The sequence below is a fragment of the Apodemus sylvaticus genome, chromosome 15, assembly GCF_947179515.1.
Source record: "Apodemus sylvaticus chromosome 15, mApoSyl1.1, whole genome shotgun sequence".
NCBI classification, from domain to species: domain Eukaryota; kingdom Metazoa; phylum Chordata; class Mammalia; order Rodentia; family Muridae; genus Apodemus; species Apodemus sylvaticus.
The window spans coordinates 47,789,305-47,810,300 of record NC_067486.1 but is presented as its reverse complement, the minus strand read 5'-3'; the positions used below and the strand labels follow the sequence as shown (position 1 = coordinate 47,810,300).

The 20,996-nt window shown below is 38.7% G+C and overlaps 1 protein-coding gene across 2 annotated transcripts in view; it reads left to right on the top strand.

The window, feature by feature from the left end:
• The window catches only part of Cblb (Cbl proto-oncogene B), a 95,628-nt gene that overhangs the window by 18,830 nt on the left and 55,802 nt on the right, over positions 1-20,996 (top strand). For both annotated transcript variants that reach the window (XM_052158829.1, XM_052158828.1), the window contains exons 3-6: positions 3,931-4,052; positions 7,844-7,981; positions 9,313-9,400; positions 11,815-11,946. In XM_052158829.1, the coding sequence (XP_052014789.1) occupies positions 3,931-4,052; positions 7,844-7,981; positions 9,313-9,400; positions 11,815-11,946 (480 nt within the window). The remainder of the gene's footprint in view (positions 1-3,930; positions 4,053-7,843; positions 7,982-9,312; positions 9,401-11,814; positions 11,947-20,996) is intronic.

Below are 20,996 nucleotides of genomic sequence, written 5' to 3'. Positions count from 1 at the left end.
ACATACTATGGATTTTTTACTTTACCTCTGGCTAAAAAGTCTGTTGGAGTGATTTGTGTAACCAGAAAACACTACATGAGATCAAGTTAACCTAGCTCAGTAAGAGGAGACAGACTCCGGCTAACAATAGACTTAGGGTAGATTTTACTTTATCACAATTTAGAAACCATCACTGTACATTGTATGTGGAATAAAAAATTAGTTTAAATACTGTACTAACTATGTATTTATTTTGTTTCTAGTGGCTTCACAGTTCTCTTTGATTTATATATGATGTGAGCCTATTTTTAAATTATTTTTGTAATACAACTGGAGCCTAGAATTTCAAAAGATAGTAGTAAACTCTTTAGAAAAACATTATGTTACTCAATACTACTCATTTAAAACTTAAAGCTCCTGTCTTAAAGATTTCTGATCATTTAGCAGAAAAAGGCTTTATTTTTAATAGAAATCAAATGATCAAAATTTTGATTTTTCAACTTGTGATGATGAAAGCTTAAGTAATTTTCACTGTCAATCGTAACTTCACCTTAGAGTCTGCTTTTGTTCATTGTTGTAGTCATTTGAGGGGGTGCCTCTGTGTGTGTGTGTGTGTGCGCGCGCGCGCGCGCGTGTGTGTGTGTGTGTGTGTGTGTTAGAGAGAGAGAGTGAGAGGAGAGACAACTGCAGATGATATTATAGTGTGGATATCTTTTACACATAATTGTGTGTTGACATGTGCATGCATTACCTTATATGTAGTTTCACATAAAAATGGCCAAGTCGCCTTAATATCTGAGGCCTGCTTATCTTGTGTAAACACACTGAGGTGTGAAAATGAAAGAGAAGGCATAGGTAACATAGCGGCTGTGATAACCTTTCACCTTGGCAGATTATTGGCAATCATTTGGAAACAGTTCATTGTAGCAGTGACTCACCAAGTCTGATGAGTCCTCTAATATCTGAAATTCTTCATTCCCTCTGAACTCACTGTTCAAATACTTCAACCATAGTCACCATACATGTGGCTTGTAAATACGAAATTGGTTCTATGATATTTAAACTTTTATTGACCTTTATTTTTACATACAATTAAAAATGTGTATTAATATTTTTCAATTCATTATCATTAAAACTTTGTATTTATACAGCCTTTATAAGCATGCAATTTGTGTGCGTGTGGCGCGTGCGTGTGTGTGTGTGCATGTGTGTGTGTGTGTGTGTTTGTGCTATAAGTGCATAAGCAAGGATGTGTTTGTTGTAACTTGATAATGGTGGTTCATTAGTATGTAATTCTTACCACCCTATATTATTGGGGGTTTAGTGTTTTCCATATCATCTGAAACTGCATGAGATCCTGGGGCTTGGGGTCTGAAACAGAGTAGCACGGCTGTTTAGAAAGCAGTGAAGCAAGCCAAGACATGAAGCGGGGATAGTACAGGGTGTGTAGGACCAAGATGCTGTTGCTTCCTCCCATCCTTGTCCTTACATCACAGGGAACTTAAGCAGTGCTGTGCACCTTGCAAGGAAGTGGCAGCTTCGGGTGGTCCTCCTAATGCCTCTTCTCTCTCCCACCTTTCCCCTCCTCATTCTCCTCTTCAGGTCACCTAGAGGTGCAGTGAATCCTGGGATCTTTTCCCCCTCTCCCTTTCCCAAAGCTGCAAGTTGGTTTCTCCTCACATTTCCCTCACTGCTGGAGAACCCTGGACCATTGAGAGATAACTATGTTAGTGTACATGGCGCGCACAGAATAAGGAAGGGACATTTTAGAGGATGTGCTCATTAAAGCGGAGCCTCAAGAAGTAGAAAAGAGAAGTATCTGGGAGGAAGGAGGCCAGCAGTGATACCCAGCTTTCCAGGGAGTGTCTGAGGAGACTGGGTGAGACCCCTCCTCCAGCATAAGACAGTGCTTCTCCTGAACGCCCCTCAGTACCTTCTACTGTTTATTAACAGTCTCCCAAAATTCTGTGAGGAAAAGAGGTTTCCTTAAATCCCAGACAAGCGAGTTATGAAATAATTAAAGCATTATTTTCTCTGAAGCATTTATTTCTCCTTCTTTAAGCTGGTGGCTGGGGGAGGGATGACCCCCGACTGTGTGAATTGGTTGCCTTCAGGACAGACAGTACAGACTCCTCCTATCACATAAATATTTCTGTAATAAGAAGCTGCCCTCGGGCTTAACATTTCTGGGGATGGCCTAGCCTTCAATTTCATCTTGTTTGTTTATTTTTTAGTTGTATTTTGATCTGTTAATTGCTTCTATTTAAACTTTCAGATTAAAATGTATGCGGACATTAACATAAGCAGCTCTTCCCTCTAGCTTGTCCTCCTTAGAAGGTGGAGCAAACCAAGAAAATGAAAACTCACGCGTCTGGCTTGGCAGTCGTTCCTCAGTTGCCTTTTTGACATGTGCTCATATTTTTGCAAGTATTGTTTCATGCAATTTCAGTCAAGCCCTAAGAAGAAACTTAAAACCATGATGTAGTTTTCAAGTGCAGGGCCAACGTCTACACAGCTAGTGTTCTCAGAGCTCCTTCCTCACCCAATCAGACGTGTCAGTGTGAACGGGAAACTCCCTGAAGAGTATTCTTGTTAAGTCAAAAACGACCAAACAGCTCTTTATTACTGAATTATTCTTTCTTGTTATCCTCATTGTCAGGGACAACAAGGTCCTTGCAGAACTCTGCCTTATATGCCGGAAACATGAACAAGTTTCAAAATAAATAAAAGCCTGAGAGACCTTGCCTAGCTCAATCAAGGCTGGGTGCCTGTTTCAACAGCTTTAAGTTGGTGACATGAGCATGAGGCACCTCTTTTTTTTTTTTTTGTATAGAGGACTTGAGTGAAGAGTCTGGCAGAACAGATGGGGTATGCTGTCAGTGCTTTCAGATAAATGCAGCTTCAGCCTTGAAAGTATTGCAGGGATGATTCATCCACACCCTGCAGCAAAGTTGCCTGTTCCTGGCTGCCTTTTGTCGCTCGCCATGGTACCTGGAGAGACACCTAATTAGATTAAGAGAGATTGATGTGAAACACATGGCTCTGTGAAAAGTTTTCTCGTCCCTGAGCTTACTTGCAAACCTTTTCCAGGCCCGTAGCTCAGCCAGGGTAAAGCAAGTGTGAGGCCTGGAGCTTGTTATCTCAGAAGGAACCTCCCCTCTAAAGCAGGCCTGGCGAGGCAGGAGCAACCAGAGCAACCTGATTACCACAGATCCGATGCTGCTGGAGGGACTGGGACCCAGGCCCCAGCAGCACAGGGATGCTCCTGGGCCTTACATGGCTTGTGGTTATTGTGTAACCTTTTCCAGAACACTGAGCTTTTGTAACTTGGTTTCCTGTTATATGGCTTCCTGTTGTATGAGGCATCTGAGGGAGAAGCAGCAGTGGACTAAACAAATGGGAAAGATGAGGCCTATGGCGAGAGGTAGCTCTAGGTAGGAGGGTCTAAGAGGGCATCCTTGAAGAAGACTTGGTAGTCGGCTAATTGGTTGAGATTCGGAAAATTCAAAGACTCTAAGGGAGGGGAGGGTTTTGTATTTGAGACTGGTAGAAAGGGCATTGGGATTACACCAAGAAAAACCCAAGCGACAGCGCTGCCGACATGTGGAAAGGCAACCGAGGATCCAACCTGAAGTCCAATTGGTCAATATTTCATTTTGTAGTGATCATAAATTCTCTGTTGGGGCTCTACTCTGTGAGGAACATGTGGTTTTCCTTTTGGCCTCTCTGTTCTACTCCTAACAAACAAGTCTTCTGCTTAAACATGTTTCTGTAAAGCCAAAAAGCTATTGCCTATTAGTCTTTTTTTTTTTTTTTTTTTTTTACAAAGGTTCATCTAAGGCTCATATTCGCTTAAAAATTATCAAGGAGACTTTCCTTCCCTAAGCATGTGAACAGTGTCATTGGCGTGTGTTCTCTGAGTAATTGCTTTCTGTTTATTTATGTGTTTAGCCCTGGGGCTCTATTTTACGGAATTGGAACTTCTTAGCTGTGACACACCCGGGATACATGGCGTTTCTCACGTATGATGAAGTTAAAGCACGACTACAGAAATACAGCACCAAGCCTGGGAGGTAAGAGCCAAACAGGAATGCCGGGCGGGTGGGCGGGCAGGCTGGCTGGCGGGCGAGCTGCTTTAGGAGAAAATGCCCTGCTGCTCATGGCGATGAAAATCAGCCTCTAAGGGCAATGGCAACACAGTGTGGGGAAGCAGGAAGATCGAAAGGGTGCATTTTAATTGAGCCCTTAAATTGGTACATTGACTTGACGCTGGCATTAAGAAGGAAGTGATGTTAATAAGTTTAAAGATTCTATAATCCTAATGTTTTAATAGTAGTTGTGGGTAGTCCACAGAGTTCCTATTTAAACTTATGTATGTATAAGTGAACCCTTGAGTATTGTACTTAAGACAAAATTAAGTGGTTTACTTTTGTGTGCATTATTTTAGCACAGTGTTGAGTAGGTTCAGGTAGTAACTATGATTAAACAGAATAATATATGCAGATAAGTACATGAAAGTATATGAGTTTTTGGTTGCATTCCAAACTAATCCATGCCCTTGTCAGTTTATCATGACCCACTTCTTTACACCTTCGCAGTAGTATGTTTTGCTTTTCAAATGACTCACCCGAGTGACTAGTCAGTTCTGTTGGCATCATCTAAGAAGTCACCCCTCACTGTGGCCAATAAGAGACTGGAAAATCTATCTTTCTCAGCTCAGAGGATGTTCCAGCACGTGGCACCTAAATATGTGTTAGGCACACAGTCAGTGATGTCTGAACTATAGGCAATAATATCTAAGCCATAGAAGGCATAGTCCGGGGGCAGGATCAGTGGCACCAGAGACCTGGCACAGTCCTGGGACACTATCAGTGGCACCAGACACCTGCCCTGGACAGCTTTACGTTTTAGAGTACCACGAGAGTGTTCCATTTTTATGAGAAAATATTTTCTTTTTTAAGTCTTCATTTTCTGCTAGTCATTTTTATTTGACTTAGTATAATTGAGCTTGGCCTTTGATACAGTCTTCTTAAGTCAAAGCCAAGAGTTTTTATTCCTTCTCCGAGAATGAAAATGCTCGTGGTTTTAAAGATTTAATATGATATATTCAAAGAAGCTAGTGGTACAAGAAACCAGTCAGAGTCCCATTGAAGCCCTCTCTGGAAAGCCTACAGACCCAGAGCAGTGTTCAGATAATTTTCATATTTTCCAGAGTTTAGAGGAATCATTTTGGTTCATTCAAAGTTCACTCCATGAAACCAATACTAGATGGCAAATTATAGTATGCAAGGTGTGCTTTTACTATTTCAAATACATAGAAAACCTCCTTATGAACAGATAATCACTCGCTTTATAAATTATCCATATAAGTGACCCTTTCTCTTCAAAAGTATTTGTTTTCTGGCTTCATAGAAAATAAAACATCTAATTCCATTTCAAGGACATTGGCATTCCTTCAGTAGTGCGTTATCTGCCGTAAAGAAGTAAAGAAAGTATGTAATATGCTATACTTCACGTTATATATAATATATAAATAAGCACAAAACTAATAAATCATTAGCTTCCTGCCCTAAACAAATATTTACTGTGCATGCAGTATTTGGTGGTCCAGCATTTGATATCCAGCACCCCTCCAGAGAAGTGGGAATCTAAGAAATTAATCTTTTTAATGCGTTTTAGTGTTAAGAGTGGCTTTAAAACATGAGCCACGTCATGAATCAGATAAATCTGATCATGTTACTCTCCCCATTTTGAAGAGCAAGGTACGACAGCTGAAAGGAAGTTTTCTCCTTCCTAAGGGAGGTGGGCCCAGCTACACAGCAATGATGTAAACGTTGTTGAGCGAATAGAACCAAGCAGAAGCTTAGCGGAGAGGAATAAATCACTCTTAACTGCCATCTGGGGCTCGCACAGTGTCACTAGAGGCACACTTGGTTGGAACGGCTTGAGCTCCTCCGTAATGACTGCTTTTAGAAACACCACCATGAAACTGCAAAAAAGTAAGATGTTTACTAAAACCTGACAATTTCACAAATATGCAAGATGCATAAATACTTATGAATTACTTTAAATTATTAAGCAATTTACTTTTAAAATATTAAGCAATGAATTTTAGAATTGCATATTTCATTTTAGTGTCACATTCATTTAGCTATGTTTTCTAAAATACATAGTACCCACATTCTCTGAGATTTCTGCATTTTGTTCTTTACTTGAAAGCATTATGTGCATTTTTTTAGGAAGACATTTTTTATTGGGAAGAATTATTTTCTGAGCCAGATGGCACTCTGGGAGGCAGAGGCAGGCGCATTTCTGAGTTCGAGCCAGCCTGGTCTACAGAGTGAGTTCCAGGACAGCCAGGGATATACAGAGAAACCCTGTCTTGAACCCCCCCCCCCAAAAAAAAAGAATTATTTTCTGACTGTTATGTGTGGTCACCATGTGTATGCAGGTACTCACAGAGGTCAGAAAGGGAGCAGGTATCCTGGGGCTGGAGCTACAGGGGGTGTAAAACATCCTGATTTAGTTGCTGAGAACCAAGCCAAGGTCTTCTGCCAGAACTGCGAATGTCCTTAACTGCTGGGCTATTTCTCCAGCCCCTTACATTTCTTAATATAGCAAGTAATCTTCCAAATTATAATTGATTACTCATTATTAGCTGAGAACAGTTTTCATAATATAGCATTTGTCTGATTTGAGTGGAAATATTTTTCTGTTTCTGATTAATATCAGAATAATATCAGTAATTTATATGTCAATACTTTATCGTTAGGGTCATGTAGAGGAATCAGTTTATACTAATTTGAAAATCCTCTTCTGAAAACTTTTTCAACAAACTCCTATTTCGTTCAAAGCCTGATTTTCTAGTTAATTGAAATGCAATTGTACTCTTTACCATATATGGTTATTAAATGTAGCAACAAACCATCCTGTATGATAAACTATAGCAGCATATGAAATTTTTTAGTGTTCTCTATTTATCTATAACTAAAATATGAGTAACTTTTCTTGCTTTTCCCTCTGGTGTATGCATTCGTATAACAGCTTAAATATAATGAGTAAGGCTTAGCATAACTTACTTTTGGTCTGGTTGATGGACGGATTGTACAATCCAGATACTAATATCTTGATAGCAAGATTGAGTGGCATGCAATCCTATAAAACGGGATAATGTACTGAAATAAATAAATGATATATTTAAAGCCACACTAGTATCTCCTTTTATTGGGAATTAATTTAAGAGATTTATCACTCATTTGAATGACCAGTGTTTGAATTATGTTTGCTGCCTATGGAAAATATTTGAATGGCAGTTTGGGTACAAGCTATGAATTTATCATGTGTGCTTTGTAATTGATATAGTTCAGCTGTTTTGAGATTTGCTTAAAGATGAATCACTCAAATGCTTGTAGGAAAACATTAAGCAAGTCTGTGACCAAATTTAATACCTAAATGGTAAAATAATATATTGAATTCCTGTTTCTGTTTCTGTGGTGGATAAATTAATTATTTAGCTATTTGCTTCATTTTATCCTTCTCCAAAGATGATTTATGTCACAGCTGTATCATAGCAGCCACATCCCCACACATCTCTACTATGGTGGTAATAAATCTCTTGGTAGTTTCTAGCCTCATTTATTTTAAATAGAACTCTGGAGATACTTAAATGAACAAGAATTATTATTCATGTTTTTTACACAGATTGATAACAGTGAGGTACAGTGATGTCAAATTGTAGAAAAGGATAGAAATTTCTATCAGGAATTCTAAGTGATTCTGCTCAAGAAGACAAAATATTATCAAATTGTTTAGTGATTGACATGCCTCTGAGTTTTAATGAACATCTTTTTGTCATGTTTCGCAGCTACATTTTCCGGTTAAGCTGCACTCGGCTGGGACAATGGGCCATTGGCTATGTAACTGGCGACGGCAATATCCTACAGACAATCCCTCATAACAAACCCCTGTTCCAGGCCCTGATCGACGGTAGCAGGGAAGGCTTGTAAGTAGGAGCAATTCTTTCGACTCACAAACTTGAGCACTAGAGACTGCCTAGGCATAGAGCGCATGGTAAGGCTAATGACCTCATAGGTTGCGGTTTACCTTAAGACCCAATACTCATGCTAAAGCTGCAGTTTTATGACCACAATTATATAGAGCAGACGCATTCCACCGTCTAAAAGCATTGCTGGAACATAGAAGTACTCTTAAAACACTTGTATAAACTATTACTACTTCAGAGTAATTCATTTCTGTTATTTTGTGTAAAACTAAATTGAGGCTGCCTTTTGTGCTGAATACTAGATTTTTCCTTCCTAAGTTAAAGAAAACATATTGCTCTGTCTGTTACTGTATGAGAATATTCTGTCCTATAACTCCAGTTTTCTCATTGTCTAGCAGGATTTTCCAATATTGATTACCATACTGTTTGTAGACACTTAATTTAAAGAAGGTTTCTCTTATGTCATCGGAATTTTGCATACTTTTTCATTAAAATAGTCTCTGCTTCACATTTATATGTTTATTAAGCTCTACAATATAGAAAAATGTTCAACAGGATTAACCATGGGCTCTGATCACTTTTATTGAGCTAGTTAGCTACCAGAAGTAACATTATAGTCATGCTTTACTAAATATGATGTTTAATGGAAATAAACCTGATTTTCAGTATACTTATGAATGAAGATCTCTTATTGTAACTTTAGCTCAAGTTTGATTTTTAGTAGAAAACCTTGATCTACAAACCTGTCTGTGTGGCTTTATTGAAGTGAGTGGAAAATAGAATTGTCGTATATTTGAGTTTTTCTGATATGCATGTACATATATTACAAGGTACACATTAGGGCATTGTGCATATGTGCGCCCATTAGCATGAGTAGAAAGCGTAGGAGAGAAAGACAGGGAGGCTGAGAAAGGACGCCATGGGAGAGCTTCAGTAGTCAGGCTGTAGTCATGGCTTAATCCTGTTGTCTCTCCTTGGGTTTTCAACATGGAAGAAATAGGCAGTTTTGATGTTTCCAAGAAAGTACATTGCAACCTGCAAGTAGAGGTTGATTTAAGCAGTTTTAGAATAGGCTATAACTCACTACTAAATTAACTTTTTCACTTTATGAGGACTGTATTACTAACCTATTTTAATTGACAATAATTATATAGTAGATTAGTTAATATTATGCATTTCCTATTATTGAAAAAATGCAGTGTAAGAATATGGTGTTGATTTATGGGGAAAAGGACAAATGAAAATGTGAGTTTAAATATAGAAGACTCTGATTAGACTGAATGCCCTGAAGCCTCCTATGTTAAAATAATAAGGTTTCTGTTCAAATTCAGTTATCTCTATCCTGATGGGCGAAGCTATAACCCTGATTTAACCGGATTATGTGAACCTACACCTCATGATCATATAAAAGTTACACAGGTAAGATTAATGTTTAGAAATATAATTAATTCACCACCTCAGAAATAAATCTCAACCTCTACCTACCTCATGTTCAAAAACATGCCCCAGTGTTTAACATGATAACATCAGGAATTCAAGACTACAAAGAAATTTTATGATTTCTTTTAGATAAATGTCTTGTTGTTAGTAATAATGCTTGCAATCTAATATTGGTAAATATCCAGAGAAAGACAAATCAGTATGTAGATGCATAGATATAGGGACAGAACTGAATTAAAACCAAAAAGAATAAAAAACGATCAGTTTTGTGTGAAGACTTTTAAAGTCAAATGCATACTGGAAGAACATTGAAGGTTTTATACAGTACAGTTTTATAAATGCGTTCTCAGGACTCTGAGTGAGAATATGTAAATTCTTTACATAATACTCAGTAAAGACAAAAAATCTAAATGAAAACATCTTTTGGCCTTGTGTTTGGTAGCGAAAACGCCAATGTGTCTTTCATGTGCAGAGGAGGATCAGGACACCAGTGCTCTCTGTATCGTTGTCCACAAAGCAGCAGATTAAAATACTAATGTGTTCAGTAATGGGTTGAATCATCGAAGGTGCTCAGCGTGGTTGTCTGGTGAACAGCCGAAGAGCAGTAGCCGTGTGTAGAGTAGCCTTCATTAGAACTTCTACATCTTGTCCTAAACAAATACAAATTCAGACCTTAAGTGTATAACATATTAGCTATCAAACTTACATTGTATAAGTTTACTTTTTAAATACAAGCTGCCAAATGTGAATGTAAGAGTGCGCATTCCCAGAGATGCCAAACTAGAAACATTTTACAAGAATTCTTGAAGTGAAGAAAGCACGAAGGGGGGACTTGAGCACACTTTGGCTAAGTCTTTTTTTATAGTATTTCACATTTTAAATATGCTCATACTTTGATAAACAGTAAAGGTCAAATTGTTTTAGTATTCACAGTTTTGATATGCAGAAGTATGAGGGTCACCAACCATGTATATGTATGACATGAATATGTATGACATGGAAGACAATTAAAAGTTCATATATGACTGCTGTTCCTATCATGGTATAGCAGTTTTATAGTGTATTTTCTAATATGTATAAAGGGATACTAATGAGAGATCATTCCTCTTTCTGAATCCACTTTGTAAAAATGAAACTCTCTGGGCATGACTTGCGTAGACAAAACACCTTCCTGACACACCTGAGCTCTTTAGCTTGAAACCCAGTGCTACAAAAATAAATCAATGAAACTGTACATAAATCTTTCAGAATAGTGCGATCCCTAAAGTTTCACATAAAAGTCTTACTCCCAAGAAGGCAGTAAACTCCCTGCTCGTGACTTGAGCATGTTGTAATTGCAGACTGACTTGGGCTAGTCTCAGTGCTAGATCAGGGCGCTCGGCCATTCATAACTTGTTGTAGATTATTTGGTAATAATTCTTTTCCATTTTCTTTCATTTCCTTGTCCATATTTAGTTTACTAAATATCAGGCACATTTTATGGTAGATGGGGTTTGTATGTATCCATGCATGCATTTATATATGTCTATCTATGCACAGTCTCGGGGTCACGTGATTAAGAACTACCATTCATGTATTCTACTCACGCATTACTGTTTGGATGCATTCCTTTCACTAAAACAGGACTTCATTTTGACAAACTCATAAACAGTTCTAGGATGTGCTTTTCTTTTTTTAGCATTTACTAGTCTATGTTTCCTTTTTCACACGGAATTTTCAGTATTTGTTCACTGAGGGTCAGTGTGCCAAACATTCTAAACTTGACTCAGCCAGTGTTTAGTTGTTCAGATAGTTACTTGTCACATACTTCAGAGTTGGAAACTTACTCTTGAATTTGAAAGCAATGCCTGAAACTCTCGGTGATCGAACGCTGTGCTTGCGGTTGTAACTACAGTAAGTCAGACAGTATGCACGCATGGGCAACAAGCACTGCTTTTCCTTCCTCCTCAAGATTCCTTAAGATGCCTAAGAAATAAAGTGTAATATTCAGACAACACTTGCTCAATTTGACAGTGTAGAAAAGGAAAGAAAAGAAAAGAAGAGAAAAGAAAAGAGACCAAGTCATTATATTACCATCCTAAAACTGTAGGTATTATCTGTTACTGTTAAAGTGGCTTTTTTCTTAAAGTAATAGCATAAAACATAAAATAACTGAGAGTATTAAGAAACCTTACATATAAAATTGATTCCAAGAGCTCAGACATTCTAAAAATTGATTTTGTAGACCAAGTTGTGAATATCAATTTAAAATGTGTCCTTAAATGGTAACAGAATTCTGACAAGTTCAAGTGTTGGGATCCTTACTGTAAGTAAGATTGTATTTTAGGGAATTCCATACGAATACTTCATGCTAGGAAACTGCTAACCGCTGGCCCTTCCTCCCTGTGTTCCAGGAACAGTATGAACTGTACTGTGAGATGGGCTCCACTTTCCAGCTCTGCAAGATCTGTGCAGAGAATGACAAAGATGTCAAGATTGAGCCTTGCGGGCATCTGATGTGCACGTCGTGCCTTACCGCGTGGCAGGTACTGTCGAGTTCTCTGCGCGTCCCTACCTACTCACGTCCCCTCTCTGCCTTCTATATCTTATGGACTCAGGAAGTAATACTCAGAACTGTCTAAATCTAAAATAGTAATTTACATTTAAAAAATCTTACTATGTTGAATGCATAAAATTGATAGTTTTGCTATGTTTCATCTTCATTTCTTTCATGTGTGTAACCTAAGTTCTTGTTGATTATAAGTGGCTCTGCATCTGTCTTGCTGTCAACGTCATGATGACGCAGACAGATAGAAATTTACCAGGGGAGCACATTCAGTCGATTCGAGTCGTGCTCCTGGGAAGATCTTACGCGGCTGCTGTCTTTTCATTTCTTTTCACCTGACATTTCTTTTCTTTTCACCTGACATGGTTCATGTCTCACACATGTTTATGGTTACTTTAATGAGACCAAAACAGGGGAGTCTGAGAAACATGTCTTTGAAGCAGATTCTACCCAAACAGGTAATTTCCAATTTTGAAAAACTTAATGAAAGACTAACTTCCTTCCTGTTTGTGGGTAGTCAGTCACTAAATACAAAATGAGTCAATGTTTTACAATAAGACCATGGAAAAGCTGCCCCCCTCCCCATGACTCTTTTTGTTGTGGTTTAACTGTTGCAAAAGTTGGGCATTTAAAATGATGATTTTGACACAATTCCAGTTTTAACTATCTGGCAGACTGTTTTGATCAAGCCATCCTGCAATTTGCTCTTTAATGGAGCCCTATTAAAACTAGCAGTATGTTGCTGTAATTTGGGAATCAAAACGTTTAATTTTTAAACCTTAGTCCTCTTATTCTTTGGCAGTCACTCTCTAGCCCTGAACTTCTGATATAAGGAAAAATGGAGTGGCTGGGGACGGGGAAGCGAACAGCCTTGTCAAAGGGCGTACCTGCTAAGCTGGTGGGTTGGTGAAAAGCTGTAATAACTTTCGCAATTCCAGTCGCTATCTGAAGAGACTTTAAAAGAGGAATTGCGGAGTCAGTGAAGCCTGGCTGATGGCGGTTTCCCCCCTTCCCTGTGAGCTCACGGGCATCATGGTCACCCCAGGCAGCCTGCTCAGCATCTCTCCAGCTGTCTTCCCCAACATGCTTTTAGTGTATGTTTCCTTAAATTTTCTTGATAACCTTGCTTGCTTTTCTTGCAATCTATTCGTTTTGAAGATGAATCTGCACAGTACAGGGAGGAAGGAAGGGACTTGATGTGACATCAGGAAGAGTTGTTAGCAGCTGATGAGCACCAGCCTTGCTGGTTCTGTTGACGGGCCATCATTCTATAAATTTAGCAAGGCCTTCTTGAAAACAACTTGTGATAAATTTCAATTTGTGGGCAAAAGTCAGATTCTTCTGCACCTTTTTGGCATTTCAGACGAACTGGTACAAAGTGACTGCCTGCGAAGGGGTACTGACTGTTTGACCTGACACCCATTCAGGATGACAGGATGCATGCTGAACTGAGAAGAGGCCAAGTCTGTCCCTTCAGTCTAGTCATGCAGGTCTATGAATTCTTGAATGTGGGGGAGAGCTGCTTTTTTTCTTCTTGAAAGGGATGCATAAATTTAGGATAGTATACACCTGGGATCTCAAATCTGCAATATGGCCATGTTATGCATTATGGGAATTCACATGTTTGATCTGGTGCTGTGCTTACTATAAGGAAGATAGATGAATTAACGTAGTTCTATTTGTTTGACTGGAATGAAAGCTATTGTTTAATGCACTTTACAAATGCCAGTTACATGGTAGTCCACAGTAGGTTTGAAAAACATATGCCTGAGTGTAAACCAAAAAAACTTGTGTTCTGTATACTTTTTGAAGGACTGCTTATCTTATCTTTTTATTTTCCAGCTTTTTGTAAAGCTTTGTTTCAGTCTGCTATGTAAAAGGCATGGGATTAGTTCCAGCTTCTTCCTCCTGTATTTTTGATTCTCTGCCCTTCACATCACCACAGCTTTGTGTATAGTTCCTCTTTCTAGCTGATAATCAGTTCCCGGATGCCTTGCATACATTTTCATATTGATGTTAGACATGTAGATATGTCCAGTAGAGTTCATAAATTATTAGCCTTTATGTTTCCCTTTTTAATGCTTAACTACTTCTCATTTTCACTGTTAGAAATTGAGGAAGTACATACATGATTAAGCACTGTAAATAGGAGGAAATTAGTAGAAGTTATTTGAAAAAGTACTAATAAATTAATAACTTTTAAAGTAAAGTTCTAAAAAGTAACTATTTTAAATGCATTCATGAAATTGAAGTAAGTGTCGCATTAAATTACACTTACACTTACACCAGTGAGTACTGTTACCCTAAACTGATGGCCAGATTTTGCATAGAGACAAAGAAAAATTGGCAAAATTTTTATATCTCCTCACAAAAACAGTATTTTAATAAATATTCTGGATCAATTTCTATGACTATAAGCTTCTTACTGGTTAGATTGTAAACATTTCTGTGTATACCCATTTGCTGTCTAGAATATGGATTTCTGATACAGTGCTCCCTTTGCGTATTCGTGTACCTGTGAGTAGGTGGTTGGTTACCCGGTGGGTAATTCTCAGGCCAGATGCTGTGAAGGAAAGCGGTGGGGGGGGATGGAGAGTGGTGGTGGGGAGCATGAGGTTGTTCTAACTGGACAATGCTGTGATCATCGGGAAACCTCATGGAGTGCTTGTTCTAGACAGTTCTTGATGAGAAGACATTACCTTTCAGAGACCTTGGCCTCCTCTCCCCTTGAGAATGTGCCTTAAACCTGTAGCCACAGATCCATGTGTTCTGTCTGGAGCCACTGAACCCCTTTATTCAGCTCTGCTGCCAGCTGAACCTCTGGCACGGATGGCCACAAGGCCTGGCTGCTGCTTACTGTGTTCTCTCAAGGAATATTGGCAGGGACGTCTGAGGCACAGTTTCCTCCTTCTTACATAACTTGTCATTTGGACAAGACTTGAAATTCCTAAAGTGGCAGTCTGAAATCTCTGCATCTCAATGGGGCTCACTGGTGGAAACTCAGTAATTAGTAAATGTGTCTGCTTTGGGGTAAGGAGCATTTCTGCATCCAAATAGAGTTGTCACTTAATATGCCCTGCTGACTAGGATATCTGTGTGCAAAGCTTTCCAGTTAGTGTGTGGGCAGCAAAATTGTATGATCCTTTAGACATGTTATTAAAAAAATTCCCTTTATTAAGAACAAGTGTTACAAACTTAATTCAAGTAAAACATAGTGGAAAAACATTCAGTAACAGCCCGCTGTTGGGAGTCTCAGTTTGAGGCTTACTGGATTTAACTGATTGTGTGTGCCTGAACATTTCTTTCATTCTGTAATATATTGTCAAACCTTGAATCTAAAGTTACTGATTTACTGGAAAATTTCTCGGTGTTGGAGCTCTGCGCTGAAGGGCTGGTTGTAACAGATGTCTCTGTCTTTTTACTTTGCCTGTGTTCCAAAATGATACAGTACAGGGTCATTTTTTTTCCTTTTTTCTTTAAAGCTGTTAGTTTTACTTCATAGGATTGTCACTGTTACAGCCTTATAAAAAGTTAAGCTTTTAAGGTAAACCATGCACAGCAAAAATCTATTGCTGTGGTGACTCAAGAGCAATAAACACCCTTTGATAGAAACGAACTTGGACACTTCAGCATTCGCGCCGCACGAAGTCACGCCTGTTGCTGTGACTATTATTTTAAGCAGCATCTCTTGAGCAGCTCATGTCCCTATAGCAATCTCTGAGCTAAAAGTAAGTTCAGACGTAGTTTCTACTTTAAACTCAGTGCTAGAAGTTTTATAGATGGGATTACTACCAATAATTACCTGAAATGAGTATCTGTGTTTCCTGCAGGTTTAATTACGGACATTAAACCGTTTGCTCTTACTTTACAGTTCTTTGGTTGGGTGTGCTGATATGAAAATGATTTTAGGGAAATGTGTGCCTCCCAAGAAGTTAGGATGTATCTGTCGGAGTCCAACAGGGAACATTAGACCTGGACCGCAAATTATGTGTTCAGGAAAGTGCCTTTTTAGCAAGTTGTTCTTCACTAAAATTGTCTCTCGTTTGATGCCCTATTTTAGTTTAACTTCAATTCATTAGAGACTTAAATTTGATGCAATTAACAGCAACCCTAAGAAAGGCACAGTTGTGGTAGCTGCTACAGGCTGTCAGTGGGTGCTCTTTAATTGCCGCCATAATGGCCTATTAGTCATGCCTCCAAAGAGGTGTCAGATTTTTTTTCCATTTTCTGAAACATCTGTGTTATTTAATAAATTGAATAACCATGGAAGAGTTTGCACAGAATACCAAGTAAGTTAGATAATACTTTCTGGAGCATTTGAAGCTGTGTTTCCCTGGGTGCGGCCTCTCTGTTTCACTCTGGGTCAGTAAAGCTTGGGGACACCCCTCTCACTTTCACATGTCAGTGAGGGACTGAGCAGACATTTCCGTGCACGGTCCCGAGTGCAGCATCTTCTTTGGTGCAGTCTGTAGAACACTGCAGTAATGTTGCAGGGCCCCCACATACAGGGTCAGGTAAGGAAGGAGCTGTGTCTCTTTTTACAAAACCAAACCAAAAACAAACAAGCAAATCTGCTAAGTGACATCTGCACTTTCAGATGACACAGACAGCAAACTGAGTGTAACTGTCCCACGTAAAAAAGGCGATCGCTGTCAATGCTAGGCAGTTATGTTTTGAATTCCTGCCAACAACTTTAGTTCCATTAAAAGAAAAAAAAATGAAATTCTAAGATTTTTCCCCTAGATTTTTCTTCAGACACTTTTGAAGGAAAGTCTTTTCACTGTCAAAAAGGTTAACCTAGAAAACTGAATCTATTCAAATGTGAGAGTGGCATTAATGCCCTGTTTAAAGAGAGCATTGTAGAGAGAGGCAAAAATTGAGCTCCCTGCTTACGTCTCTGTAAGAAAGATATGATGCTGACTTGTTTTAAAAGCAGCAGTCACGTGTCTACCCTTCATGAAACTTTTTAACAAAAACTAAAATAATATTTCCCTTTAAGTCTGTCTGGAATGGGTATTTCTCTCTGACTTCTACCGTATCTTTTTTGAGTTAATGTGATAGAATAAACTGGAGCTTCTCTTGCCCTGGAGGGCTTCAGAAGGAGTTGGGGGTCTTGGCCAGAAATGTTTCAGTGACATCCAGAGCTAGAGCAGTGAGGCAGGCGTGAGGAGGGGTCCACAGGCCTTAGGGGAGGGGCCGATGGAGGTGAAGGTGGGACTCAGAGGGTCCTTTGAGGAGGCTCATCTCTCCCTTCACTTTGCTGAGGCACGGCCCCTCTTCCTTGTGCCCAGTCTAGCAGGCTTCAGAACTTCATGGCCAGTCTCCTGTCTCCACCACCCATTTTGTCACAGAGGTTAAGTGGCACTTATCTGCATCGAGCTGTGTCTGTTCTAGGTCTGCAGGTGTGAAGGGAAGGGCCTTTACTTGCTGAACCATCTCACCCACTGCAGCAAAAATAAATTCCTGGAGAACAAATGCTGGACCCTGGGTCCACTGACCTAGCAGACAGACTCTCACCGCGACACAGTGTGTCTGAGTTAGAATAGACCTGGACAGTTTAGAAGTAGCAATAGTTGACACTAACACTCTACGGGCTGTTCTTTTTGAACATTTATTTTTATTTTATGTGTTGAATGTTGTGCCTGCATGTTGTCATGTTGTCTATGTATCACAGCTGTACCTGTGGAAGACAGAGAAGGACATTGACTCCCCTAGAACTAGAGTTAAAGGGAGACGTGAACCACCATGTGGGTGCTAAGTACTGAATCCTGGTTCTCTGCAGGGGAAGAGCCATCTCTGCTACTTCATGGGTCTTTCTGGTTTTGGTTGTTTAAAAGTTGGCAGGGTTAAGTCTAATGTCTGCTGACCATAAGCTCGGGCAATGGGAAGGAATCTGTAGAGCAGGGGTTCTCAGCCTTCTAATGCTGTGATCCTCAAATACAGTTCCTCATGCTGCCTTGACCCCGACCATAAAATTACTTCCTTGCTACACCATAACTGTAATTTTGCTACTGTTATGAAAGCCAACATGCCCCTCTGACTTGCATATACCCAGCTCTGGGAACACACACACACACAGATATTCCACACTCTATAAAGAAAGCAATTGACTGTTAGACTGTTTCACTAATAATTCTGAAAGCAAATAAATTGCACATATAATGCTTCTCTTAAGACATTTAAGAGAAAATGTTTAGAGCATAGTGTGTGTATATGAGCAATGCGGTGATTCTGGTAAAATTTCTGCTTGTTCACTTGGGCTCTTAAATAAAACAGTGTAGAGAAAAGTAGTTTTGTTTTCTTTAGTATTTTTTCGGTATTTTCTGTCATTGGAAATTCATTGATGTGACCTAAAGTTATGTTTATGTATATTAATTTATACAGTTTCTGGATAAATCCAAATTACTATATCATGGGTATATTACATGTGTAATATTTAGGTAACTGTAGCTTTTACTGGTAACTTCTCTCACTTTAAATTTTGCAGTATTTCTACATTGGGGAAGTGAAAGCCACTGAGTCAATTAGAGTAGAAGGAATCTTAAATACTTCCTCTTAACAGTCACAAGTTGTGAACATCTTAAGGACTAAGTACAAAATTATTTATTGTTCTTTCTTCTCCGGTAACATATGTTCTTTGATCTTGACTTAAGTATATGTTGACAGGAACGTTATTTTAATTATCAATGCACAATCCTGATGAGTTATATGTCTATTCTAGACATTCTTCATCTGTATTCAATCAACCATATGACAGAAACTAGGGCAGAGGAACCAAAGTAGCATTTTAAAATTTATGGTTATGTCTCATTTGCATATGACAGTAGTTAAATTAAAGCCAAAGAGTGATGGGTGAAGTCATACTGGAGGATGCACTGCAGTCAGTGTGATTTTGCCAATCAAAATGTATGTCAGTGTAGCTGTTTACATTAACAGCCACAAAATGTGTGTATGTTAGGTCTAAGAAGTCAGTTCAACAGCCAGGTAAACAAGATGGATAAAGAACTTAAGTCATGTTATCTAGTTGTCGCTGCCTATCACCTCCTTCCCTCTCCAAAGGAGGAAAGAGGTAGTGTAAATTCAGACAGTCCTTGCCCAGTACAGCAAGTTGATAGATCTCGGAGTGGGAGTATAATAAAAAGTACTAGAGCTTCCAGTCACTGTATTCACAAAGGTTATGGCTTTATGACTGGACGTGAATGAATTATTTTTAGTTACAACAGTTGCACTTAGATCATTAAGGGACTTGTGTTTAGGTATCCATACTAAAATATATATGTATGAATTTATACAATGTGCTTCAAAATAGTAGACAAGTAGGAAGACATGAAGCCACAGAGGAGACAGACTAGGCATGAACTGATCATTGTTCAAGGTGGGCAGTGACTACATGTAGTCATTATACTCTATATGTTAATTTGCTACAACTATGTTTAAATTGTATTAGGAATGAAATGTCCACATAGGACCCAGAATTCTACTTTGCATTTATTTGCTTTTTTTTAAACAGAGAACTTGAGTTTCTTTTCATCGTACTCATGAAGAGCTACCCTTTTTAGAATGACTAGATTTAGTGTAGATCTATACAAAATTGCCAATACAGACACAAAATACAGACTTCAACCTTTACAGTAGTGGGATTTCATCCAGTTGATAACGTGTATTGAATGGTCCCTTAAGTTTAAGGTTCTTTTTGTAAAATTGAACTAGAAAGGTTTAGATTTCTTCAAAGTTTCTTAGTATTAAAAGTTCAAAGTAAGGAGATTACCCAAAATGGAAGAATTCAATCTTTTTTTATCATGTGTGTAATTATGAATCATAAAACTTTTATGACTATCAACTCTGAACATGTCTGGTATGTGCTCTCTCTCTCTCTCTCTCTCTCTCTCTTTCTCTTTTCCCTCCTCTCCCTCTCTCTCCAAAATCTATATATACATGTGTATACGTATATACACATTTACACATGTATATATGTATATATACATATGGTTGTACAATTACAAGTCTTAAAATTATGTAAAAGCATGAATATTGGGATGTTACAGTGATTTTTTTCAAAAGCAATTCAGTGATAATTGTTTTTCTGGTTATATACATTGTGAAGAAGGTATTTAGTCTGTTAATCCAAAAGTAGTTAAAGGAAACAATAGAGTAATAATAGTATCAGCTTTCAGTTAGACACCTGGTATCTGTCCAGAAATGTCCAGAGAACTTCTTATAATGCCACTGAACCCACACTGTCAAAGTCAGGTGACTCAACTCTCACAGGCCAAGCGATTATAGTACAGTAGTCCTGAATTAAGTACAGGATAGCTTTTGTATGTTTGTCGGCAAAAATTATGTTAATTTGTACAGTTTTTTTCTTAAACTTTTTTTTGGAAAAAATTATGACTTATTACAATGTAATACTAAATAATACTAAATACTAAAAAGTGTATAATACCAAAATGCCAGTGCAGTGAATGTCTTTTAACTCCTCTCTCTAGAAGGCAGGCTGAGAACATCACATTTTGTCTGCTCCCAACTGGGAATCTTCAATGCTGTTAGAGCTTAAAGATATGAATTTGTAAGGCTGAACAAAACTGCTAACAATCACCGATAAATACATTTCTCACACCAAAGTAGTTTACCAAATCTTTTGTCTCTTCTGCTTTGAACTCTAGATTGGGAGATGCTTCAGATCTTATAGTTCTAGATTCCACATGAACAAGTCAAGACAACATACTCCTTAGTAGTCAGCTTCTCACTGTTGAGTCAGAACTGAGATAAATCAACTTACGGAATGAATTCTTGGCTCATGGCTCATGAGGTGTCAGGCTGTGCTTGGTCAGGTTTCTTGCTTTGGGCTGGTGATAAAGCATGTGATAGAGCCTAGATGATCACCTCTTGGCATCTAGAAAGCAAAGAGAAAGATTAGAATAGGGCAGTGTGCGGCTACCACCTTCACTCGCACACCCAAGTATACCTCACTGCCTTCCACTAACCTTCTTGTCACGAAGGGATAAAGCAGACTGATACCGAGCCTTTGGG